This window comes from Rana temporaria, chromosome 1 (genome assembly GCF_905171775.1).
Source record: "Rana temporaria chromosome 1, aRanTem1.1, whole genome shotgun sequence".
NCBI classification, from domain to species: domain Eukaryota; kingdom Metazoa; phylum Chordata; class Amphibia; order Anura; family Ranidae; genus Rana; species Rana temporaria.
The window spans coordinates 337,364,801-337,392,616 of record NC_053489.1 but is presented as its reverse complement, the minus strand read 5'-3'; the positions used below and the strand labels follow the sequence as shown (position 1 = coordinate 337,392,616).

The following is a 27,816-nucleotide window of genomic DNA, read 5'->3' as shown; positions in this document are numbered from 1 at the left end:
GACTGCTATGTTTTCTTTTGGGATGAAGGGAATGAGTCTACGTAGCAGGCGCAGCAGATGGTGGGATCTGCCGACTACTGAACTTATTTGTGCATCCATTGTCATGTCGGAGTCAAAAGTGACTCTGAGACTTTTGACTTTGGGGCTAGGGGTGATGTTTTGTCCCAAAAATGGGCAGGGGTGTCAATGTTGTCATGGAAAGTCTCTTTCGGGTGGCGTGGAGCAGAAGAAGTACTGTTTTTGAGCAATTGAGTTTAAGGTAACTCTCCGTCATCCAATTGTCTATCAAAGTAAGGCATTTCTCTAGTCCGAGATAATGATCCTTATTATTGCTGATGCGAAAGTAGAGTTGGGTGTCATCCGCGTAGGAATGGTAGAGTAAATTCTTGTAACTGATGATTTCGAGGAGAGGGCGGAGATAGATATTGAATAGTACGTGGGATAACCACAGCTTTAACCTTTTCACTGCCATGTACATACATCGTACGGACCTACAGAACCATTTCCAGGTGGCCAGGTTAGTATACCATGTTGGCTGTATTCGGCCCTTCGGCTGTAAGCTCATGGTCACTTCAGTTCAGAGCATGATGTTATAGCAGAACAGTTGAGCACAGTGAGCAATTGGTTCTGAACAATGCGTGTTGATTCATCACTGAAGTATGGTAAACATTGCCAAGTATGCTTCAGTTTGTGAAAGAAGCAGCCTCTGTACAGAAAGGTCCCTGTAAAAAGCTTATAATTCACAAATACTACCTAGACCAGGGGTCTCAAACTGGTGGCTCTCCAGCTGTTGTCAAAATACAAGTTCCATGAGGCATTGTAAGGCTGACAATTACAAGCATGACTCCCAAAGGCAGAGGCATGATGGGACTTGTAGTTTCGCAAATAGCTGGAGGGCCGCCAGTTTGAGACCCCTGACCTAGACCTTTTAGCAAAACAGTTAAGCTCCATGTACACAGGACGTTTTTACAACTGCTCCAAAATGATTAAACTTGACAGATAGTAACCCACATTTAAAATGTCAGATTTGCCGCGTTTACATGCCAATAGATTATATATATATATATATATATATATTATATATATATATTATATATATATATTATATATATATATTATATATATATATTATATATATATATATATATATATATATATATATATATATATATATATATATATATATATATATATATATATATATATATATATATATATATATATAAATTCTTTATTACCAAAACAAATTAAATGGCCTGTACAAATGCTTTAAGGCTTGAAATTTAAGGCAAACAATTGCTACATATGTCTCAGTATTTACTGATTGCAAACTTTTTTTACACCGACTGAAGCATTATTAGGCAATGCAATGTATAAAAAAAAATGGGTGCGCTCTCTCTCTCTAAATAATAATCCTTCGTAAAAAAAAGTGCTCAACTCTTGTGCAAAAATGTAATCACAACCATAAATAATATTTTTTAAACAAACAAGTCAAGTGCAGATACAAATCCTACATAAGAACCAAATGGTTTGTAGATGTACATTGTAAAGTGCTTGTGCAAATAATAAATTAAATAATTACTAAGTGTACACTGTAAAGTGCTCATGCAAGTAAATAAAATAGAAATCTCATGCACCAAAATAATCACCACACGCTATCCCCTGAAGACGTCATTTAATGAAATTGGTCAGGACTGAGCCTTTGGCAGTGATGTCATCCCGCATGGCTGCATATCAGACGGCGTGTGAACCTGGCTTTCAGCATATTGTTTGTTGCTGTATTTTTCTTTGCTGTTAAATGTGATACTTGCAATAAAGCTGTATAGTTGGCCCTGGTAATGCACGATATTTGTTTTCTGCATACACGGGGCTGCCGTTTGGCTGATAATAGATCAGAGTGGCAGGAGGCTGCTCTATGGCAAAAGTTACCACATTCGTTATATTGCTCTGGAAACAAAGTGGCTGCTAATTCCAGGCAGATAACAAGTGTATATGGCCTCAAAAGTATTAGAGGTCCACTTATTCTGGTAAGCAGAGGGTGAGTGTTCTATTTGGCTGATGGTGCACTGAAGTCCCTCTAAACAGCTTGTAGTAGATAAACACAAGCTCATCTTTTCACGTTTCCATTGAGCTTTTAGCCATTTTCTTTATATAACATGTTTTAAACTTTATTTATTGCACAAGCACTTTATATAATTTCTACACAAGGTTGTGGTTTGCAGAGAAGTTGGTGTTAATAGCCAGCAGTGAACTCTGCATATGATCAAGATATATTATTTTGGTACATGAGATTTGTATATTATTTACTTGCATGTGCACTTTACAATGTAGATTATTTCATTTATTCACACAAGCATTTTACAATGTACATCTACTAAATTATATTTGCTTCTTATGTAGCACTTTTGTCTGCACTTGACATGATCATTTAAAAAAATATTTTTGGTTTTGACTGCATTTTTACAATAGGTACTATGGAAATTCCAAATCTGGGAGACCCCAATGTACAACAGAATCCAATTACATGTTTCTGAGAGTCAGTGGCCAATGTGACAGTTGCCCCACAGCAAAACACAACTTTGCTGCCCCCCTCAGCTTAACAGTAGTTGAAGTAAGCAAGTCTCACTTTCAACTGTGAAGAAAAGACTTCAAGCTCCATGTTTAAAACATCCAGTGGCAGTAAACAAAAAACAAAAAAAAAAGCCATCGCTAAAATGGCATGACTGTCGGTGGAAACTTGCCAGGTACTAAAGACAAGTGAAAAGTCTTATGTGATCACATGATTAAAAATTCAAATTCCCATCTTTCATTAAAATTGATATCAGCATGCATCTCTGTATGCAGATATAAAATCACCTAACATTTGTATTCTAAAAAATTAAAAAAGTTTGGCTATAAAGGTATTAAAAAAGTTTGCGATATTACTTGTATTTTATTATGACTTAACTGCAGCAGCTGTTCTTTTTTAAATTTTGCAATGTCCAACACGTGTAGCGAATTCATTCATTTTGAATAACTGTTTTCACATACCTTTATAGCCAATACAATAGAGCTAAATAGCTCTCCCTCCCCATGTGATAGTACTTTAGCGACAGGTAACGCCTAATGGAGACATCACAGATCTTTTAGACCCCTGATGCCTTCATTGCACTCAAACAAATCTGACTGATAACACAGTGTCCGGGATTCTCTTCTTTACCCAAGCCTGATGGCTGTGAATCCAAAAGTGCTCAAAGTTTAGCATTTGCATATTTATAATTCACAAGAGTCATGGAGGAATGGGCTTGCCTCAGTCTGTGTCTGTTCACCATTCGGGTTTTGGAGTCAACCCAGCCACACAGGCCAGGAGAGGAGGCATACATCTTGCTGTACATGCAATCAAAGTTTCATGTTTGTAAAACAAAACCCTCTACTTTTGAATTTACATCTTATTTATTAAAAACGGTATCACACTAGAGCAGTCATGTGCTCTTTTTCCTTGTATGTTTCAGATTTAAGTCCGCCACCCAGTACATTTTTGAGAGATCTGTAGCACCTAGAGCAAGAGAACTTTAATATAGACTGATAATATCTAAGAGGCGTCTGTGGGGTCTGCGCTGATTGGTTTTTGCGTGTTCAGAAATACTGCGATAGCTGTACATGGTACAGGGCTAATCACAGCTATCACATGGCACAGGGATGCTTTGATCGACCCTGTACCATGTAATCTCTGATTGGTCACACAGTGGTAAATAATGATCTCAGGAAATTGCATTGTGTACTAATGGTTTATGTGATCACTGATGAGCTACAGCCAATTCCATATTAAAACAGAAGTAGGGTGCTACTACCCAATATAATCAGGTGCGGAGAGGCAGTCACACAGCTGCAGTAGCAATCATGAGAAAAGGTGGTCTGCAACTCTTTGCTTGTTTTTTAAAATCTTCAAATTTTTTGGATTGTCCATAAAAGACACAGACAGCAAATGTAAACGCGTTTCAGCCTTGCAGACCTTGCTCACTAAACAAGGTCCGCGCAAGGCTGAAACGCGTTTACATTTGCGATCGTTTTTTTTATGGAGAATCAATACATTTTTTATATTTTAAAGAGCAAGCAAAGAGTTGCGGACCAACTTTTCTCATGATAGACAATTCTGGTTTGAGGTCCTTACTGACCTAAGCGAAGACCGGGCAAATGGTCCTATTATAGTACTTAAAAATGATAAATTAAATCTCTTAGCAACTATACAGAAGTGAAGGGGGATGGGAAACACCGGACTGGCAGCACAAAAAAAATAAAAAATACCTTGTTATATTGTCACTGTGTCACTCACCTGCCTGAGGGAAGCCAATAGTTGGGGCAAATCCTGCTGCTCCTGCATATGGAGAGGAAATAATACCTGGAGCACCTGAAGAGAGAAAAATGAGAAAGAGAAAACATACTTAATCACTATATTAACAATTTCAGCCCGGAAGGATTTACCCCCTTAATGACCAGGTCATTTTATGCAATACAGCACTGCGTTACTTTAAATGACAATTGCACGTGCATGCGACACTGTACCCAAATAAAATTGATGTCTCTTTCCCCACAAATAGAGCTTTCTTTTGATGGTATTTGATCACCTCTGTGGTTTTTATTTTTTGCGCTATAAACAAAAAAATAAAACGACCATTTTGAAAATATATATATTATATACACACACACACACACACACATTTTTTTTTTACTTTATGCTAGAACACATATCCAAAAAAAAAAAAGGTATTCAACAATTTAGGCCAATATGTATTCTGCTACATATTTTTGATAAAAAAATCCCAATAAGTGTGTGATTGGTTTGCGCAAAAGTTATAGCATCTACAACATAGGGGTCGATTTATGTCTTTTTTTTTTTTACTAGTAATGGCAGTGATCGATTTTCAGCGGGATTGCGGCAGACTAGATTGGACACAGTTGACACTTTTCTGGGACCAGTGACATTATTACAGTGCTAAAAATATGCACTGATCACTGTATAAATGACACTGGCAGGGAAGGGGTGAACACTAGGAGGCAATCAAGGGGTTAAGTGTGTTCCTTAGGGAGGTGTTTCTAACTGTGGGGGGAGTGGACTGACTGGGAGCAGAGAGATCACTGTTCCTGATCACTAGAAACAGATTATCTCTCTACTCCCCATCAAAGTGGTCCAACCTTACGGTGAGCAGGCACCTTTTTGGGGATCGGTGAAGGTCCTTTTCTTTGGGAGAATACATGTATTGAAAGCATTGCAATTGAATAGATGGATTATCACTGATGGCCATTGTTTTGATGTTTTGTTGTTCATTTGTGGTAATATACATATATTATTGTGGCTATATACACACTATTTAAAGTCATACACTTATTGTGGGTTATATAGACAGATTATTTATACACATTTTATATATTGTAAAATATGAGCTGCACAACCTATTTATTATGTGCATTCATTTTAGTGGGCTTGTCAAATTCCAATTACACACAAAAAGGAATAACTCACTTGAATGTTTTTGTTTTTTTAAGCACTACATAGGCATTGCATGTATGTGCTCAACAAGTTGGTTGATGTTAACATAGATATTGCTATACATATTTTACTTTAAAAAAAATGCATCTTTATCCAAATAGAGAGAGGGGGAAGTTTACACTTCCATTATATCCATAAGATATAAAAAAAAAAAAACGCAATATATGCGCATATCCATTATTCTTCGTCAGCCTGAAAACGCTAGCACTAAAAACATGCTAAAATATTTTTATTTAATTTTAAACACACTACATTATATGATAGCAATTTGAACTCGCTCCACTGAAAAGAAAGCATTTTGCTTGTTTGCTATTGTTTCTTTGCACTGTGCCACTGGAATGAGGCCTCAAATGACAAGAGTCTAGGCATATGAAAAGTTGATAAGCTATGGAATAAAGAATAATCATCTGCATTACAATGAGCTTTTATATATACAGTTAGCATTAGCTAAAGAAAGATGAACTAAAGGCAAGTGTTTAACATTTCCATATGAAAATCAGTAGATGACACATGCACAATGGGATAATTTGAACCTGCCAAAAATCCTTCTAACAAGGTTTAACAGTTCTCAAGAACACTATACATTTAATTAAAGCTGCAGCACTGGGTAAACAAAGACTCTGGCAGCTTCAAAACCATTACAAAAAACAACAACTCGAAGAATGCATCTTAACAACAGAATGAACTTCTATACAATGACCAAATATCTTCAGTCACTTTAATAAAATGCATATTATAACGTTAATCACATGAACAGCAACACTTCACACAAATAGATCTACAATCGTCTTCAATGAGCAGAAGAAAAAAATGGCTATATGAGAAAGCTGCTGTAATCTTATTGAATGCTTGGCAATTACATACTTAAAGCGGTTGTATACCCACAAACCAAAAAAAAAACCTGTAAGGCAAAAGGCATAATGAGCTAGTAAGCACCGCATAGCTCATTATGAAATACCGTATTAATCGGCGTATAACACGCACCGGCATATAACACGCACCCCAAGCTAAGAAGGGAATTTTAAGGAAAAAAACATACATTTTAAATGCCCATCAATGCAGCCTTATCAGTGTCCATCTGCTGTCTTGTCCAGCATCCATCTGCAGCCTTGCACAGAGTCCATCCAGCCTCCATCTTGCCCAAAATTGCAGCATTATGTATTTTTAAATTTAGCGCCTCAGCCGAGCTATACAGAGCCGGATTTCCTGTGTATTCAGCTTCTCTCGGCTCCTCTCAGTTCCTCTCGCAGTCCTGCCCAGTCCCGCCCCTTGGCCCGACTCATATTAAGGACACTGCAGCAGTCCAATGGCGGGACATAAAGGCTAGGAGGCAGGACAGGGCGTGACTGCGAGCCGAGCCGAGTACACAGTACGATCGGCTCAGCTCCGTCTATGTCGGCGGTGCTCAGACAGCGGGGATCGGCGTATAACACGCACCCTTGATTTTCCCCTGATTTTAAGGGGAAAAAAGTGCGTGTTATATGCCGATAAATACAGTACTTCCCTTAGAATGAGGTCCCCGCATCCTGGTCAATGCAGAGGGAGCTGACATTTTCCCCTCTGCGTTTCTTCCGGTTTCGTGGCTCTGGCGCTGTGAGTGGCTGTAGCCGTAGCCGCAAGGACATAACTCCTGCACTTGTATCCTAAGTTACGGCGAGGTCTGGCACGATACGCCGGACTTTCACAGTGCATGCGCTGCTGACATCAGTGGCTGCATGCAGAGTGAATATCTCCTAAACCGTGTAGGTTTAGGAAATATTCATTTTACCTACAGGCAAGTGTTATTATAGCATAAACAGAAAAAATATTGCGCATACCACAGTAAGTGTAACAGCTGCGTCTCAGATGTCATACAGCAACAAATAAACATAAACACAGAAGGAGTCGCGCTAAATTTTAAATTTAGCGCGACTCCTTCTGTGTTTAAGTGTTATTATAGGCTTACCTGTGGGTAAAAATGCAAAAAAGGGTATACAACCACTTTATAGAGGATAAAAGGTATGGATAATGTTTACATAGTACATTGGTCCAGCTTGGCTGATTTCTCCTGCATGCTGGAAATCACTGAAGTAGAAACTGCAACTCCAGTGATCTCCACTACCTTTCAGGTCCTGAGCAGCGGCCCTGCTGCACTGTAAACACAGGAGGTCCGCTGCTCAGCATGCATGTTGCATTTTTCCCTGCATTGGAATGTACTGAAATGTGAAACACATCAAAAATGCACCGAAATGCACTAGAACGCATCACTAATGCACTGTACCACAGTACAGTGGGGGGGGGGGGGGGAAGAAAAAAGCATCTGGAACACATGCAGAAGCGCATCAAAAACGCACTGGAATAAAAAAATAAATAAAAAAAAAGCTAAAAAAAAAGCTAAAAAAAATAAATAATAATATACGCAAGCAGAAACGCATCTGGAACGGACCTAGAGGATGTTTTTGTGATGTAAACTCGCTGTAAAAGTGCGCAGCACTGTGTTTATCCAATGGGCAGGGTAATCCTAGATGGACATGTTTTAAGTGAAACAAATTAAAGCTTTACACAGGGCATTTTCACCCCCTTCCTGCCCAGACCAATTTTTAGTTTTCAGCGCTGTTGCACTTTGAATGACAATTGCGTGGTCATGCAACACTGTACCCAAATGAAATCTTTGTTTTCCCCCCACAAATAGAGCTTTATTTTGGTGGTATTTGATCATCTCTGCGGTTTTTATTTTTTGCGCTATAAACAAAAGGGCAACTATTTTGAAAAAACACAATATTTTTTACTTTTTGATTTAATAAATATTAAATAAAAAAAATAAAAAAATGTTTTCCTCAGTTTAGACCGATACGTATTCTACATATTTTTGGTAAAAAAAAAAAAAAAAAAAAAATTGATACGCCGGCGTAATTTTTAATTTCCCTCATCGTATCTTTGTTTTGCATCCACAAAACAAGATACGACGGCATCTGGAATCGATCCGACAGGCGTACGTCTTCGTACGGATCTTAGATGCAATTTTTCGGCGGCCGCTAGGTGGCGTTTCCGTCGAAATCCGCGTTGAGTATGCAAATTAGCCATTTACGGCGATCCACGAACGTACGTCCGGCGCATTTTTTTACGTCGTTTTCGTTCGGCTTTTTCCGGCGTATAGTTAAAGGTGCTGTTATGAGGCGTACTCATATTTCATGTTAATTATGGCCATCTTTCCCGCGTACAATTTTGAAATTTTTACGTAGTTTGCGCAAGTCGTTCACGAATAGAGATTTGCATAGAATGACGTCACAGTCGTAAGCATTGGCTGGTTTCGGTTTAATTTCGAGCATGCGCACTGGGATACCCCCACGGACGGTGCATGCGCAGTTAAAAAAAAACGTTTACATTGGGTCACAACGTATTAACATAAAACATCCATTTGAATTCGGCGCCCTTTCCGCCAGAGATATACTACGCCGCAACTTACGGCGCAAATTCTTTGTGGATTCGAAAGAAAAAAAAAAAGTTGCGGCAGCGTAGGGTATCTTAGATACGCTGCGCCCAGCGTATCAATGCGCCCAGCGTATCAATGCGCCCAGGTACGTGGATCTACCCCATAGCGTCTACAAAAAAAGGGGATAGATTTATGGCATTATTTTTTTTTTTTTTAGTAATGGCGGCGATCTGCGATTTTTATTGTGACTGTGACATTGCGGCGGACATATCGGACACTTGACACGTTTTTGGGACCATTCACATTTATACAGTGATTAGTGCTATAAAACTGCACTGATTACTGTGTAAATGTGACTGGAAGGGAAGGGGTTAACACTAGGGGGCGCTGAAGGGGTTAATATGTTACCTGGGAGTGATTCTAACTGTATGGGGAGGCGGACTCACAAGGGGAGGAGACCGATCTGTGTTCCTCTGTACTGGGAACACACATTGGTCTCCTCTGACAGGAGGCAGATCTGTCTGTTTTTTCACACACACAGATCCACACTCCTGCCGTGATTGCCGGCAATCGCGGGTGCCCAGCAGACATCGCGGCTGCCGGGCACCGAGTCACGAGTGATGCCGCGGGCGTTCGCGATGTGCCGTCATATGACGTCCACTCTGAGGGGGGGACAGTTCCTGCCGACGTCATATTACTATGGCTCAATAGGGAACGGGTTAAAGGCATGCAAAATAAAAAAAAAAAGGAATTCATATACTAAAAAGGTCAGCTCACATCACATGCAGTCCACTTATTTTTATTTTCTGCGTCAAAAGTGCATGGAAAGTAGGTTAAATGGTTTCCAATGGCATAGTTCACGGAGAAAGAAGAAAAGGAGAAGAAAGGAGGAGAAAGGAGGAGAAAGGAGAAGAAAGGAGAAAGGAGAAGAAAGGAGAAGAAAGGAGAAGAAAGAAGAAGAAAGAAGAAATCCCCCCCCCCCCCCACCCCGTCAGGAAAAAATTCTGGCAGGAAAACCGGTCATTTGTATGATTTTCCGACAGCTCAAAAAATGCGCATGCTCAGAATTAAGTATGAGACGAGAGCGCTCTTTTTGGTAAAACTAGCGTTCATCACATTCGTTGCGCTGCAAATTATTGCATCGTTTAATGCAGCACATTATTTTCTTCTTTATAATGCTACAATAATGAACTTGTTTTGCTGCTGATATTCACACAGAGTTCTGACAGAGTTAAAACTTATTTAATTTATTATTTTAGACAGATACGAACCCGCAAGCACCTACTGAACAGCAGAAAACGATCTGAAAGGTACGAAGACTGAAAAGCACGAATTGTCTCGCACCAAACTTTTACTAACATGAGGATCAGCAAAAGCAGCCCAAAGGGTGGCGCCGTTGGAATGGAACTTCCCCTTTATATTGCCATTGTACATCACTGTGCTTTGGACGGGCGGACTTTTGTCTGAGCGTTTGTATACAAGGCAGGCTGAGATGAATTCTGTCGGGAAAATCGTCAGGTTTATTATCCGACGAAAAAAAAAAACAGTTGTGTGTAAGAGGCAATACAGTTCAACAGTCTCCCTGGATTAAGCAGTAAATATGCAGCATATAATCATGACTTGTCCACGCAGTTCTCCTATAGCAAGTACTCACACTTTGTTAGTATCCATGGGCTGTTGTCATGTTGACCACATGGCAACATGACCGCCCTTCCACTTCCTGCCTGTATAAAAAATAGGCCATACTGAGCAAGCCTGCGCCCTCTAGCAGCTGGAAGAAAAAACGCCGCCCACACGACTAAGTACACAGCATGATTAAACAGCACACTGCCCCCACTGGCCACCAGGAAAACAGTCAGATCTCTTCTTTTTTTATTTTCTTCTTTTTTAAAGAGAAACTGCAAAAAAAAATGCAGACTTACCATTCCTGTTGCAGAAATCTGAACATAGCAGGAGTCCGATCTTCACAACTTTGTCATAAAAGACTGTCAGAGAATGGGTCCCCTTTAATGTGAGGTCCACTCCCCTGGACCTGTATAGCACCCTGCAGGAATGCACCTTGGCCAGAACAAACACTGCACAGGGCTCCATTGAGCAGGGTACATCCCCATAAGGCTGCATTACAGGCAAAACCTCAAGGAATCTTCTCCTTCCAATGAGGCCCAGGTACTATCCATTTCGGCTGATCGCTTTTTCAAATGGATCTGATTGAAGTCCATGATTCTTAATAGAACCGTTCAGACCTCCAAGATCACATGTATCACATCAGTGACTACCACCTTACAGACACTGGCAAAAAAAACGGATGTGCTTCCTGTGTAAGAGGGGTTATATAGGGGAGAACTTCTTGTTTGTTCCGATTGATCTACCAGTGTCTATTCACCTATAGGTGGCGTACAACCCAAGTAGTTATTATAATAACTGGCTCTGGGTCCTGTGACGTACGATAAAGAAAAAACAAACAATTTACCTTTTTGTCAGTATTCAGTTACTGTGATTTTATTTGATAAAATGTAATAAAAATTCTTACCAAATGCTGCAGCCATGGTGGATTCAAGGGATGGCGGCCCATCTCCAGTTGGTAAGTCAAGGCGTGTGAAGTCTCTGCTTTTATCATTGTTGTATTTGACATTAAGGCTTGTCAGCTTCGAGAATTCAATGCGCAAAGTACAGCATGCATTATAAATATTTTGCCCATCCAGTGCCTTTTGAAGAAAAAAAAGGAAAAGTAAGCTTGCAAACCATGACAATTATACACCTCATACTGTCAATATTTTAATGTTTTTAATGTTTCATATAAAAAAAAAAAAAAAATTAAAACAAACATTATACATTACATTCCCAACTGTCACATTTGCTTTCAACTAAATTGTCAAACCATCAAATGACTGGAGTCATAACTGATCACACGTGCAGCACTGCGGCAGTTGCCGCTCAAAAAAAAAAAAAGCCTAGATGGCAGCTTCCTTGGCTGAAAAGGGTAGGAGGGTTTAGTTCTGCCAATGTTCTATTATACTTGGTTGATCTTGCCTGTGCCCCTCCTCCTGACAGTAAACTGACCACGCTAGCATGGCTGCCGATGTCATCCTGCTGAAATTACAGGTACGCTGTGCAAAAGCAGAGTGTCTGTATTTTCCATGGTCAGTTCCAGCTAACCCACCCACTGTAGCCAGCTGGGGAAATTAGGAAAAGATGATATGGGGCAACATCATTTCCTGTTGTGGCGTAAATGCACTGGCCACGTCCACCGGCAGGTCCGTGTATTACTGTGTAAGCTACAGCAATCACTTGGCCTGTGCCATTTAACCAGGATAATGCTATAAGGCATACAGGTTTACATCTCTATACAGAAAACGGATTTAGGATTTTGTGATGAATAAGACCCCTTTCACACTGGCAGCACTTGGCCATTAGGGCTAAAGTTCCGCTCGGTTTTGCATCACTTTAGCACTGTTATAGGTAAAAAGTAACATTTTGAAGCGCTGCCCATTTATTGCAATGTGCAGGGCATTTTGGGAGTGCTCCCAAACCGCCCAAAGATGCAGCTTGCAGGACTTTTTGTAATGTCCTGCAACTGCACTGACCCAGTGTGAAAAGCCATACTTCAGTGAGTGGGAGGCGCTTTTCAGAGGCTATTTCTAGCGCTAAAGAGTCTAAAAACCACCTCAGTGTGAAAGTAGCCTAATGGTTGTGTGACAGACTCACCTGGGACAGAGGCTTTTGGAGGGGACTGAATGCTAGCCTCTTGCCTTGCGATCATGGGCCCTGGCATTTTGGGGAACGGTGCTCTTTGTGAGCTGTATGCCTGGGGACCCTGTATATGCCATATTAGAGTGACTGATTCATACTGTTGGGACATACAGTGTAAGGAGATGCTAAGGCCGTCACCTCCAGCCATCTGTCTGTTCTCTGTGCCAATTGACCCTGCTATTGTGTGAAGATGTCCCGTGTTTACACTTACGACAATGTGTATTGTATAGCAGGTGAGCGAGGACACGCAACATCTACCCTGAAAACTCATATCTATGAGTCACCTAGTCTGGGTAAATGATTAGTTAATTAGCTCATGTTAATTTATGTTCTGGTTACCTCCTCTTTAACTGTATACAAGGTTGTATTCTTGGTTCTAATAAACACTCCATGGTCAGCAGACAAACAAGTCTCGTCTTGTGTGCAGCTGGAATATCTGATATCTATATCCAGACTAATAGGAAGTGGTATAATTATCAATCACCAAGAATAAAAGTTATTCACAAATTAGATGGAACAAATGGCTCCCTACAGGGTAAGCTATACAACAATGTGAAAAACATCTTGCAGCAAAGCTCTTCTGGGTTTAGTTCCTGTCAGGATACCCCTTGCACTGATAACAAGTAAGGTCTATAGACCCTAAATCTATTTCAAACCATGAGCAGTATAAAAATAAGACTTCTTAGAAGTTCTCAATAGAACCATCAACAAATTAGGGACCAGTTCAGACACCAAATGGTAGTAGATAAATATAGTGTACATAAGCTGATAATTTTAAGGGGTTGACATACTTTTTCTTGCCACTGTAAACACTGTCCAGAATGTCATCTCCAAACTATTGCAAGAAGTAAATGATAGCAGTCTAAAGCACTGAGAGGGCACCCAGCACAGCAAATACAGTACCATTACAAAACAACAAGTGACGAGCAAACACATAGTAATAGATGGGAGGTAGAAGAGGTGGGCAAAGTTCCAGGAAACATCCCCCTTTATCAAGTCGAACCCCGTCTTGCTTTCTGATATTTGCTATAAAATCGACATCTATATTTTGTAAACACTAATAGACATACACAGGTGTAAAAAAGCTAAGGCTGCATTCACACCTAGGCGTTTTTACGCCTGTAGCGCTACGCCGCTGCCGCCAGAGGGCTGAAAACAGATGTCCCTCTATGGAGATGGTTCACATCTCCACGCCGAACGCCGGACGCCTGTCGCCTGCCGCGTGAAAAAAGGTCCCGGACCTTTTTTTCAGGAGTCTTCGAGCGTTCGGCTAGGAGATGGGAATCATCTACATAGAGGGGGTCATCTTGGGGCACATCTAGGCGGACAATACCGGCGTTTTGTCGCCGCAAATCGCGGTACAAAACGCCGCTATTTTTACCGCGATTTGCGGCGACAAAACGCCGCGATTTCGTCCGCCTAGATGTGAATGCAGCCTAAAAGCCCGTAAAAGCTGAATTTTTCAAGCCCTGTGTTCATGAGCACTAAAAAATGTTGGCACTTCACAAATGTATGGTGGTTATTATACTGAACATCAAAATACACACACTCTTTAAAGTCTTGGAAGGGAATTTATAAAAACTGACAACCAAAGAAGCTTCTTCATTTTCAAAGTTTAACTGAACAAACCAAAGACAGAAGCTGGTTGGTTGTCGTGTACAGCTACTCTACATTCTGTCTGCTCCAGGTTTGATAATTTCTCTTGGTGTTAAAAACACAAGTACATTTTAAAAGGATAGGTAATACAACAAGAAATAAAGCATTAATACATAATCATCCCTAAAACCTACATATTATAAATGTCTCAACAGTAGTGATAACAATTGACTCTGTACACATTGAAGCGATTTAACACTGTGCACTTTGCAAGCGCAGTTGCACTCATTTTCCCTAGAACCTAAATGATGTGGTGAAGCTTCACTTTGTTTTTGTTTTTTTCCTTGCACCTGGTTGGGTATTCTTTACAAACAGTACTTTTGCTTTCACATGGATGATTGGCTGATAAAAAACAGCAGAGCTTCACCACATTTACTAAGCTCTGGAGAAACTGCATCTACACTTGCAAAGTGCACAGTTGATTTGCCTTTAGTAAATCAACACCTATCTTCTATATATATATATAAAACTCAACGTGTGTGTGTGTGTGTGTGTGTGTGTGTGTGTGTGTGTGTATGTTCCAGCATCACGTCCAAACGGCTAAAGATATTAACATGAAACTTGGCACACATGTTACTTATATGTCAGCAAAAACATAGGATAGGTGGTTTAACCCTTACCCACCCCCATTTGCCATGGTCGGGGTTTTTCTTTAAAGTCCCATTCAACTCTATGGGAAATACATGTTACTTCATAACTTCCAAACGGCTGTAGATATATTTCGATAACACTTGGTCACATGTTACTTATATGTCCACTTAAACTATAGGATAGTTAATTTATCCCTTAACTACCCCCATTTGTGAGGGTCGGGGTTTTTGTTTAAAGTCCCATGCAAATCACTTGGAAGTGCAGTCGCTGTAAATCTGAGGAGTAGATCTGAAATGAGGGGAAGCTCTGCTGATTTTATCATCCAATCATGTACAAGCTAAAATGCTGTTTTTTTTTTTATTTTCCTTGCATGTCCCCCTCGGATCTACAGCATCTGCACTTGTAGTTTGCACTTGCAGTGCAAAGTGAATTTGCCTTTAATAAAAAAATAAATACAAAAAAGGAATTGCGCCAAGAAGCAATTACTTTGAGATAAATTCATAAGGGATTATAAAACGGAGAAATAAGAATTTTATATTAACAAAAAGGAGGCAAGACTCAGAGCTTTCAGAGTTATAAAGTTTTGTGATTGTTGCCACTTATTCTATTAAGTAGCAACCCATACTAATCAGATTTTTCGCATGCGAAAAAAGTACACATTAAGCCCAGGTTCACACTGGGCTGCGGCAACGAAGCCCTGCATGTCAGTCCCGATTTTGGCTGTAAATCGCAGCACAAAATCGCAAAAGTAGTACAGAAACTACTTTTTTAAATCTGTGCAGCACCGCAGATGCGATTGAGACGTGCCATTGCCGGCAAATGCTGCGGATTTGACATGTCAAATCATACCAATGTGAACCAGGGCTAAAAAGAAAATTGTTAGTTCTGTTGACGAATGAGAAAAATGTTGGCGTTTGTCCCTTTGGAAATTTTCACTTGGTGGGTCGGAATCGTATGTCAAAACTTTGTGTACACACTATGCGAAGATCAAAGACAGTGTATAAGGGAATTATCCCTTAGGCCTCAAGTACACTGGACGTTAAAACATTATAAAAACGCCAGTAGCTTTGCAGCGACTTTTTCAAAGTTTTTGCAATAGCGTTTTATTTTGCGTTTATTCGTTTTAGCGTTTTTTAGCTTTTTTTTCAATGGATCAAAAACATTTAAACAAACAGGTGAGCAGCGTTTTTGAGCGTTTATCGACATTTATCTTTTATATTTTTACAGTTTAAAAAAAAAGTCAGAACCCACTATTTTTTTTTTTTTTTTTTACTGCTCTAAAAACGCTACTGCCCAAAACTGCTGATAAAAGCCTATGTGTGCATGGACACATAGGATAACATGGAGAGTTTAAAGGAACACTAAATGTTCGTTTTTTATTAGATCGATTGCTGTAAGCAAGAGCATTTAAAATATCACTTACCTCGCGTTTCCTTTTGACCTCCAAAATACAGTAATCCAGGTCTGAAAATGCTATTTCCTGTCACTCCTCTTCTTGCTTTCCACCAGCATCTGAGTCGTTTTGCATGGTGGAAAGCAGAAAGTGCTCACCCACTCCCTATGACTACAGCCCTGCGTGAAGATGCTCTCTTATCCCTCACAGGCATGGAGGCTAAGCCTAATGGGAACTGTAGTTCCCATTAGGCCGTGATGTAGCAAGAATGAATGCGCACCGCAAACCAGGAAGTCAGTGAGAATAATGATTCAGGAGTGACAGAGGTGAATAAAACAGCTAAATTTCAACAGGTATCAAACTAGTTATAATGCAAAACATTACTTTTTACTTTATCAGCTACTGTCAGACTTTAATTTAAGAGGAAAATATTTTTGTCTTTACAACCCCTGTAATGACTGTAGAAAAAAATGTCTGAGGCCAAAAACAGCTGCTGTAAAAACGTCCAGTGTATATGAGGCCTTTACTACTTGGAAAGTTTGAAAACATAAGCATGGTGTTGAAAATGTGGTACAATAGAAGACATGCAATAGCATAATGGTCAATTAAGTCTAAACCTTCAGGCAGAAAGGATTTTGTAAGCAACAAGAGGGTGGGTGAAAGGGTGCACAAGAAGGAAACAAAACATTATACACTTTATGACTATAACAACTTGATCCATGTGTGTTCTAGCGAGCAAACAGCTGTGACAGAGTGGTACATAAATGTATCCTGATCCTGGGCCTAAAAATGCCAAAGAGATTAGAACCAGATGTCAGGGAGGTCAGAAAGCGAAACATTATATATTTTTCTATGTATACTACTTATTGTTTAGCACCTCAAGAGGATCATAGATCAGTAATATTAACTTCACGGAAATAGGTACGAGACATTTTTTTCTATTGATAAAATATAGTTCATGTCATTATTTTTTGCCTGCCTTTATTAACATTCAACTTGCTACAAAGACACTTGCACATGGCCCTTATAGCAGAGCAATTATAAATTGGGTCACTCTGGGTTGACAACCAGGCTTAAAAAGTAGGTAATTAAATGGCAACAGCTTGTAGTAAAAGTTGTTCCTTGTTTTCGAATAAAGTGAAATGCACAATGTCTGGACCACCTGATCAGACGGGGTTCATGCCCAAAAAGGCTACGGATATTAATATACGTAGGGTGTACACGCATACGCAAATCGACGGGGAGATATCCTTTGGGGGGGCCCTGGCGTTTTTCGATCTGGAGAAGGCATTTGATTCCATTGACTGGGGCTACATGGTTCAGGTACTGAACTGCATGGGTTTTGGTCCTGTGTTCCTCAAATGGATAGCAATGCTTTATGATCATCCGTCAGCAGCAATTCGCCTGAATGGCGGGGTATCTGACACTTTTCCGGTTTCCAGAGGCACCAGGCACCCTTATCTCCAGGCTTATTTGCCCTGGTTATGGAGCCCTTGGCGATTGCATTACGATCTTCGTCCCAAATTCAGGGAATTAAGGTGGGCACCCTGACTGAGACTGTGGTCCTTTATGCGGATGATCACGTTCTGTTTCTTGGGGATACTGGACCTTCTTTACATGCTGCACTTTCACTGATGTGTAGATTCACTGAGGTCTCTGGTCTCAAGGTCAACTAGAACAAAGCTAAGATCCTCCCGCTGCGTTCTCATGCGGCACCTGGGCGGGCTGACCCTTGCAATCCCCTACAGTGGGTAACACAGATTAGGTACTTGGGGCTGCACATTACGAACTCAGTGATGGAGTTTATTAGCCTTAATGTGTCTCCATTGCTGGCCACTATTTCTAAGAAACTGCACTCCTGGAAAAACCTCCCCTTGTCCCTCATCGGGAAGGTTAATCTTATTAAAATGAAGATTCTTCCGCTCCTGCTTTATACCCTTAGGATCTCCCCTGTGTGGACACCAAGGTAAATTTTTAAGTCCATAGACAGCATGATCTCCTTTTTGTGGCAGGGAAGACTCCCTGGCCTCAAGTTGGCCATTCTTCAGCAACCATGGGGGGGAGGGAGGTTTAGCGGTGCCCAATTTTCATAAGTACTTCCTGGCCGGCCAGCTGACGGTAGCGCATCATTGGTTGACCACTACTCCGGACGACGCTGCAGTTTCGTTGAAGGCTGCTTGTGTGGGCTCCTATGAGGCGCTCTCCCATCTGGTTTATAGAGGCCCAAAGGCCCCCTACCCCTTGACGTCCTCCATATGTGCGGTACTCAGAGCATGGTCCGTGGCCCAAGAGTTGAGACCTTCTGGTCGTGTCACCTTCTCCCCTAATAGCCCTCTGTGGAGGAATCCCAAATTGTCACACTTTCTCGATTACCCAGACCCAGTGGTGTGGACCGACTTTGGACTCAAGGTCCTACATCACATAGTTGCTAATGGCACTCATGTCGTTTGATTAACTAAAAGCATGTTATGATCTACCCAACACACATTTTTTTCGGTACCTGCAATTAAGGCATGCGTTTCTAGCCCAGTTTGAAGAGATCCTCTTGTCCTTGAGCCCAGTGATCTGGAATTGCTGGCTCATAGTGAATCACTGCCTAAAGTGGTTTCTAGTCTCCATCGAGACCTTTTTCAGGAAACGACTAAGTTACTTGCGCCATGCAGACGGGCTTGGGAGGCTGTGACCTCGGGATTGGACAGGGATGACTAGGATGATGTCTGGGGGGTGGCATTTCAGGCCTTGGTTTCTACCAGGGACATACTTATTCATTACAAATTTCTGCATAGGACTTACTTGACCCCAGCTAGACTAGCAAGAATGTTCGGGAATCAGATCAGTATGCTGGCGGTGTTCCATGCCCTCTGCAAACTTTATGCATGTCTTTTGGCATTGTCCCTGGGCCAAACCATATTGGCAAGCTGTGGTGGATTGTATTCGGTCGGTCACTTCTTTTTCGATTCCCATGACTGTGGAGGTGTGTTTACTGCATCTAGTGGAGCCCCTGGCTACTACCAGGGCTATCAGAACTCTCATTCTTTTGCTTTTTTATGCCAAAAAACGGATCATCCTTTCCTGGAAGAGCTCCTCAGCCCCAACGGTGGCATCTTGGAAAGTGTTAGTCAACAAAGCAATCCCATTTTACAAGGCTACTTACCTGAGTAAGGGAGCACTGACCAAATTTGATTAGGTGTGGGGGGGGGGGCTGAATGGCCTCAGTGGATACGGTGTCGGATTAAGGCTTGGTTCAGTAAAGCCATTGATTATATGCAAGATATAGTAGGCAGGGAATTCTTTTAGGGGGTTGGTGGACGATTGATCATCATATTATAGGGTAACTGTTCACTCTGGGAGGGGGACGTGTTATTTTTCCCACTGCATCTGGGTTTCTTCGGGGGGAGGAGGGTAATGCTTTGCATTCTATTCTCTATCCGATATCACGGCCCGGGGGCCAGAAAGCGCGGGTGCCGTGTCATCTAGCACCTACCCCCAGTTTGGGAGGTCAGCATTGAAACTAGGATTAGGCAAAAGGTCTTAATTATGTTGGGGGGGGGGGGCATTTCATTTTAGTTTGTTTTGTAAGTATTTAATGTATATTTCCCTTTTTTTTTTTACTGTAAACCGGTAACCGTGTTCTGGCCGGTAATTGTTGGTCACGTCTTGTGGCCTGTTGCATCTATGTATTGAAAATTTAATAAAAATAATTTTACAAAAAAAAAAAAAAAAAAAAAGTGAAATGCACATTTAGGGGAAAATAAGGCTTTCTGAGCCCTAAAGTAGTACATGAAGGTATAGAGCACTGAAGGTTTTGCGATGCTATTGAAAAATAGCAGGGTTATTTAATGTGGTAAATGATGATCTGGAATCTAGCCTGTACAGCTTTTAAATGCAAATTCACAAGGATTCTCCTAAATGAGATTGCAGTAAATCATTGCAAAAATTGTAACAATACCTACAATGAAAATTGCTGCTATTCAAAAACAACTGGTTTTTAATGCCGATTATATATGCTAGTCATGTACAAATTATGTGTAACTAACCAAAAGAACATCTTTCATCTACAATGTTCGCAATGTTGCCATTTTCATGTAAAAAAAAAAAAAAACCTGTTCATATGAGATTTGACAAAAGCTGCAACATTTCACATTGAGCAGACTAAAAAAAAAAATCTAAATGTTTGTTATGTTCATCGATCACATTATAGTAAAAATAAATAAATAAATAAATAAATAAATACAATCCATTGCATCAGGATTCAAACTTCTCCAAGAGCTTGCATGTGAAAAAAGCTTTTCCCGTAATTCTTGCCCGACTTCTGACAGATCAGAGTCCAATCCATGAGTCCAGCATGTAAAGGAGTCTTGACTCACAGACAATGGCTGAATTACATGACTAGGACTTATTCTGCCTGAAGAGGATTGGTGGTGCTAAAAGGAAGAGAAAGCCAAAGACAGCGCTGGAGCATGAACCCCCAACCTGTTTACTGCTCAGTTATATAGTTTTGTGTTTGAACAAGAAAGTCAATCCAAAAAGAAGAAGGACTATAAGGAAAATCAACTGACTAAATAATTATTCAAAAATAGAAAAATATTTTTTCTTAATTGTCGGTATGTGTAGGCTGCTTTGCTGGTCTAAATATACCCTATAGGTGGTGAACCGCACTGCAGCCAATTTTCTATAACATTGTTCCCCATCCAACCAAGTTCTTCCATTATATGTAAAACTTTTACTATATTTAATACATTTTTCTATTTTTGAATAATTATTTAGTCAGTCAGTTGATTTTCCTTATAGTCCTTTTTGGTTTGACTTTCTTGTTCAAACAATTTTTTTATATATGCAGCCAAAGGACTGCATATGTAACAATCACAAGCCTCATATCTTTATATCTACTATATATAGTTTTGTGACCTTGGCTCAATGAGCAGAAAGTTAAAGTGGATGTAAACCAATTCATGAAATTTTACCTGGGCACATATCTGCAGTGTTTTCTTATCTCTCTCCAAAGCACCAAGTCCTGTATCCTTCTGCGGTTTTGTTGCTTTATCAGCGTGATAACGTCTCACAAGTTCTCTGTCAACTGAGAAAAGCAGCCTCAAATTTGTGTAGGGGTTGGTTGCTATACATAGATTAGCGGAGAGCTTGTCTTGTCACAGCACAGCTTTGCACATTCCTTCCTCTGCCTATGTAGAGCGGGGTTTGGGCCTTTCCTTCAATCAGCTGTCTCCCAGTGTAAGCCAAGACTACAATCCTACTGCTGAATGAGGAAGTAAAAATTCTAACCCTATGTTAGAATTCTAAAGAACATAGCAAGCTGAAGACAGCAGATACGCATGTAAAACTTATGTAGGGAGATTTGTTTAATCTCTGTGCATCATCTGAGGCTGTTCACTTCACTGGATATATGTGGGGGTTTACATCCACTTTAAAGTAAGGATTAGTAAAAACTGTCCCAAGAAACACTTATGACACTTAACAGACAGTATTGGCCTTTAAAATAACCTGCTCCAGATTCAAAATCTTGCTGCCAGTTTTGACAGTGCAGTAGATTCAAGTAGTTCTTACAATGGTACTAAACTCCACCAAAAAATATTTAAATGGACCCCTGCAAGTTGATGCCATAATGTGCAGAGCATTTCCTCACCAGACCATCTGTACCACTGAAGACCTGATGCTGGTAACCAGTGCATTTATATCTATTCACACATTAACCCTTGTTATGTGCAAATACAGTACATTGCTGTAAATACAAATCACTTTTATTTATTTTATAGTCATCTATGATTATGTATACTGTAAGCGCTAAACTGTTAAGAAAAAAACAGCAAACTTGCTGTTTAATGTAGTACAGTCCCAATAAACAACAAGCTTAAAGAGAACAGGCCCAAAATCACTGAAATAACGTATGTAAAAATGGTCAGCAATGTTTAGCAAAAACCCAATCCGAGAGGTCAAAATGAACCACCAGTGGACTTCATGAGCTATTTTTCCCCCCAATAAATGGCATAATAATTAGAGCCGACAACAGTAAACTCCACTTAGCTCAAAAATAAATGAGACACTAATGATAAGCAAATTGAAAAACAAACAGTTACGATTCAAACAAGACCAGGAATAGCGGAAATCTCTCATGCTTCTCAGAAATTATGATTTTAAGGGTATACAGTGGGGATCAAAAGTTTGGGCACCCAAGGTAAAAATTTGTATTAATGTGCATAACAAAGCCAAGGAAAGATGGAAAAATCTCCAAAAGGCATCAAATTACAGATTAGACATTCTTATAATATGTAAAAAAAAAAAAAAAAAAAGTTAGATTTTATTTCCATCATTTACACTTTCAAAATTACAGAAAACAAAAAAATGGAGTCTGCAAAAGTTTGGGCACCCTGCAGAGTTAATATCTTGTACTGCCCCCTTTGGCAAGTATCACAGCTTGTAAACGCTTTTTGTAGCCAGCCAAGAGTCTTTCAATTCTTGTTTGAGGTATCTTTGCCCATTCTTCCTTACAAAAGTCTTCCAGTTCTTTGAGATTTCTGGGCTATCCAGTCACGCACTGCTCTTTTAAGGTCTATCCATAGATTTTCAATTATGTTGAGGTCAGGAGATTGTGAAGGCCATGGCAAAACCTTCAGTTTACGCCTCTTGATGTAATCCCCCGTGGATTTTGAGGCGTGTTTAGGATCATTATCCATTTGTAGAAGCCATCCTCTCTTTAACTTCAGCTTTTTCACAGATGGCATCAAGTTACCATCCAAAATTTGATGAAATTTTATTGAATCCATTTTTCCTTCTACTCGTGAAATTTTCCCTGTGCCACTGGCTGCAATACAACCCTAAAGCATGATTGATCCACCCCCATATTTAACAGCTGGACAGAGGTTCTTTTCATTAAATTCTGTGCCCTTTCTTCTCCAAACGTACCTTTGCTCATTCCGGCCAAAAAGTTCTATTTTAACCTCATCAGTCCAAAAGAACTTGTTTCCAAAATGCATCAGGCTTGTCTATATGTTCATTTGCAAAGTTCAAACGCTGATTTTTGTGGCGAGGACGTAGAAGAGGTTTTCTTCTGATGACTCTTCCATGAAGACCATATTTGTACAAGTATCTCTATAGTGGAATAGTGTACCACAACTCCAGTGTCTGTCAGATCTTTCTGGAGGGATCGTGCAGTCAAACGTGGGTTTTGAATTGCTTTTCTCACATTCCTGCGAGCTGTTCTGTCTGAAATTTTTCTTGGTCTTCCAGATCTTGCTTTAACTTCCACTGTTCCTGATGACTGCCATTTCTTAATTACATTCCGAACAGAGGATATTGACATCTGAAAAAGCTTTGCCATCTTCTTATAGCCTTTTCCAGCTTTGTGAGAGTCAACTATTTTCAGTTTCAGTTTTCTAGACAACTGCTTAGAAGAACCCATGGTGCTGATTGTTGGGGCAAGGTCAGATGAGTCTGGGCATTTAAAACCTTTAAGATTGACATCACCTGTTCTTCCCAGACGATGATTGAGAACAATCCATGACACTGGCAGATCTCAGCTTTGCAAAGGGGGCAGTGCATGCTTTGAATTCAGCAGGGTGCCCAAACTTTTGCAGACGCCTTTTTTTGGTTTTCTGTAATTTTGAAAGTGTAAATGATGGAAATAAAATCTAACTTTTTTTGACATATTATAAGAATGTCTAATCTGTAATTTGATGCCTTTTGGAGATTTTTCCATCTTTCCTTGGCATCGTTATGCACATTAATACACATTTTTACCTGGGGTGCCCAAACTTTCGATCCCCACTGTATATGGGTGAGCTTGCAAACCCTACTGCCATGCAAATTTTTTCCATGATAGGTTGACTCTAAAGAGCAATTATCACAAATTAAGCTATTTTTTCCAATATAAACAAAATACATTGTACCATCAGCCAGCACTCCTATTTTAATATGGTACAGCCCATTCCCTGTAAACCATCCCCTTTATTACTGTTGGGCCATCCAGAAATTACAGTCAATAAAAGTAATATAGTTGTGCTCAAAAGTTTGCACACATTTCGTATGGGATTCATGTTCAACTGTAGGTCATAACAGAATGGCACTATATAAACAAAACATGACAACAAATAAACAAAATAAATGAGCCCTGTTCGGAAGTCTGCATACCCTTCTTTCCTAATACAGTGTATTGACCCATTTAGCATTAATGACAGCGTGTAGCCTTTTGTAATAGTTGTTTATGATGCTCCAAATTATTGCCCATTCAACTTGTGACAGTGACTCGACAATATTAAAAGGTCAAAAGACAGCGATGGCCACTCCAGAACCTTTACCTTTTTCTGCTGTAACCACTGGAGGGTCAACTTGGCCTTGTGCTTAGGGCAGGCATGTCTAAAGTCCGGCCCGGGGGCCAAATGCGGCCCCCCTGTTGATTTAATATGGCCCCCCTGGGGATTTGGATATATAGATTGTTTGTGGCCCCCCAGGGCCACAAAAGATATATACTGTATTTATTGGCGCTGCCTTGGAGGGGATAGGGAGGGGGCAGGACGGGCTCCATCAGATTACATGGAGAACCTCCTGTTTACTCAGGAGCGTCTCTATTGGAAGTCCCGTCTCCTGGGATGCCATTGGACGACTGTTCTGACTATCATAGGAAGCGGGACTTAGTATTAAAGAGGCCACAGGGTAAACAAGAGATTCTCCTGTTTGTAATCTGTCGGCACTCGTCCTGCCCCCTCCCTCTGCCCTCCGAGGCTGCAGATGGGCATCGTTCAGGCTGCACTGATGGCATCGTTCAGGCTGCATTCATGGCACGTGAGGCTGCATTGGTTGCAATGGTAAGGCTGCATTGGTTGCAATGGTAAGGCTGCATTGGTTGCAATGGTAAGGCTGCATTGGTTGCAATGGTAAGGCTGCATTGGTTGAAATGGTAAGGCTGCATTGGTTGAAATGGTAAGGCTGCATTGGTTGAAATGGTAAGGCTGCATTTATGGCACATGCGAGGCTCCATTTATGGCACATGCGAGGCTCCATTTATGGCACATGCGAGGCTCCATTTATGGCACATGCGAGGCTCCATTTATGGCACATGCGAGGCTCCATTTATGGCACATGCGAGGCTCCATTTATGGCACATGCGAGGCTCCATTTATGGCACATGCGAGGCTCCATTTATGGCACATGCGAGGCTCCATTTATGGCACATGCGAGGCTGCATTGATTGCAAAGATAAGGCTGCATTGGTTGCAATGGTAAGGCTGCATTCATGGCAATGGTGAGGCTGCATTCATGGCAATGGTAAGCCTGTGCGTGTTATACGCCGATAAATACGGTATATCCAAATAACACGCCCAAGCTCATCCTTAGTCCTAAGCAGCGCTCTGGGATTCGTTGGGGCCACAAAAAAAATATATACAGTATATCCAAATAACACGCCTAAGCTCATCTATTCACCACACACAACCACAAAGGCAAGAGAATTCTTGTTGGGCAGTGTAGAAGTGCTCAGACGAACACACTTAGACCAAATTTTAATGGTTCAAAGAATGTCAGGCAAAAGAGTCAGCCCTCACACATGTTCACTTGATCAAATCTGGCCCTCTTTGAAAAAAGTTTGGACACCCCTGGCTTAGGGTCATTATTGTGCTGGAAAGTCCAAGAGCATCCATCTGCAGCATTCCTGGAGAAGATTACAAATTGTCTGCCAGTATTTTCTGATAACATGCTGCATTGATTGTGCCATCAATTTTCACAAGATTCCTTGTGATGCAATATAATACTGTGCTTATCTTCATATAAAACAATTCAAAATGCATATAAGTGTAGCAAAGCAATAGTGCAAAAAATGGTAATGCAATATTGCAAAATTACATATGCAATATATAAACAATCCTGACAATGATAAATCAGCTGACCAATAAATAAATATAAATCTCTTGTGAAAAAATAAATCAACGCAATAAAAATAAAAATAGACATGCAAAACAAATCATGCATGCAAAAAACAAAATGTGAAAATGTGAGTCTCTGTGCACAATCCACAAAAAATCCAATATCGTGCAAATAAATCCAATATCCACAGTACTCTTGAATATAAAGTGCTTTTATTCCACAACAGTTCCCAAGTGCAGAGTGCTCCGGGTGCCCCCTGTTTTCCCCAGCACCCTGAGCAGCTCCCCCTGCTGTCAAAGTTAGTGAGCCAATGAGGGGAGAGAGCAGGCGGGCCAAAGCAGCGTCTCTGTATCTCAAACACAGGCGCTTGGGTGACTCCCACCGCAAGCTGCTTGCTGTGGGGGCACTCGGCAGGAAGGAGGGGCCAGGAGCACTGGCGAAGGACTCGTCAAGGACTCATCAACAGGAGTATCTGGGCTGCTCTGTACAAAACCACTGCACTGCACAAAGTAGTACAATGTTTGTGATCTACCCACAGTTTTTTTTTAAGTTACTAATAATGAAAATCCACAAATGAATAGTAACTGTGCAATCAAATTCCCAAAAAGCAGATTGTCAGAGTTTGCTCCCTTAAAACATTTTTTTAAATTCAACTATGTGTGCCCAAACTTAAACAAAAAGAATTCTTCTTAAATTTGGCCAAAATCTGCCGTTTTTAACAGAAAGGCAATTAGGAATGTATGTGCTAGTTTCTACAATAAACCAGTTGTACGAATACTTAACCAGGCAACTATTCAGCCCGAGCATATGCAAAAATTGTAAAACCGATCAATGATTCAGAACACAGACCCTTTGTTGAGAACAGCTCAGATTTTACAATCCAAGTGCAATCCAGTCTGCAGAACACTGATACACAGTATTATTATAATGCCTGTAAATGCAGAAAACTTCCTGACCTCAACTGAACAAATTTAATGCAGACAACAAAAGACCCAACTTATTTTGCACCATGCTAAAGCTCATGCAAAAAAAAACTGCAAATCCAAGTTAGAAAGTTTGTAAAACTTGCTATTAAATAATAAAGTTGCTAAATAAAGTGTTCTAATTATTATTAATAATAATTTGCTCAGGAACCCATATTGACTTAGAGACAGCCTGTGAGAGAAGGGGGAGGGGAGAGAAGAACTGCAGCAGGCACATCGCTGGATCGATAGTGGTAAGTGTTTAGGGGAGGAAAGGGTGGGGGCAGCACACTCTAATGCACCAAGGATCAGATGCGACTGTTTAATGCAGCACTCTAAAGGAAAAACATGAGTGTTGCGCAATGCATGTGTATTGAATGGCAGCACAACAACTTACTGCAGTGCGCTGACTAAAAAGCACTGCAAATATAGCTTACCAGAGAAGTCCACTTCCTCAGGGTTGAAAAGTAAAATATTCCTAAAACCTACAGTACAACAACTGCGCTACATTATAAAGACAGTGGTGTCAATTAGGTCATCAAAACCAATCTAAAAGGCTTGGCCATCGGCAATTTTGTACACACACGCTGTAATACCAGTCACTTGGATATAGAGCTATTTTTGTACAGTTTTATCCTGCTATTACTACAATTAA

The 27,816-nt window shown here is 40.4% G+C and overlaps 1 protein-coding gene across 4 annotated transcripts in view; it reads right to left on the bottom strand.

Annotated features, from left to right (window-relative positions):
* The window catches only part of PTBP3 (polypyrimidine tract binding protein 3), a 188,373-nt gene that overhangs the window by 17,729 nt on the left and 142,828 nt on the right, over positions 1-27,816 (bottom strand). For all 4 annotated transcript variants that reach the window (XM_040361275.1, XM_040361260.1, XM_040361251.1 and 1 more), the window contains 2 exons: positions 11,470-11,644; positions 4,313-4,387 (listed from right to left, as the gene is read on the bottom strand). In XM_040361275.1, the coding sequence (XP_040217209.1) occupies positions 4,313-4,387; positions 11,470-11,644 (250 nt within the window). The remainder of the gene's footprint in view (positions 1-4,312; positions 4,388-11,469; positions 11,645-27,816) is intronic.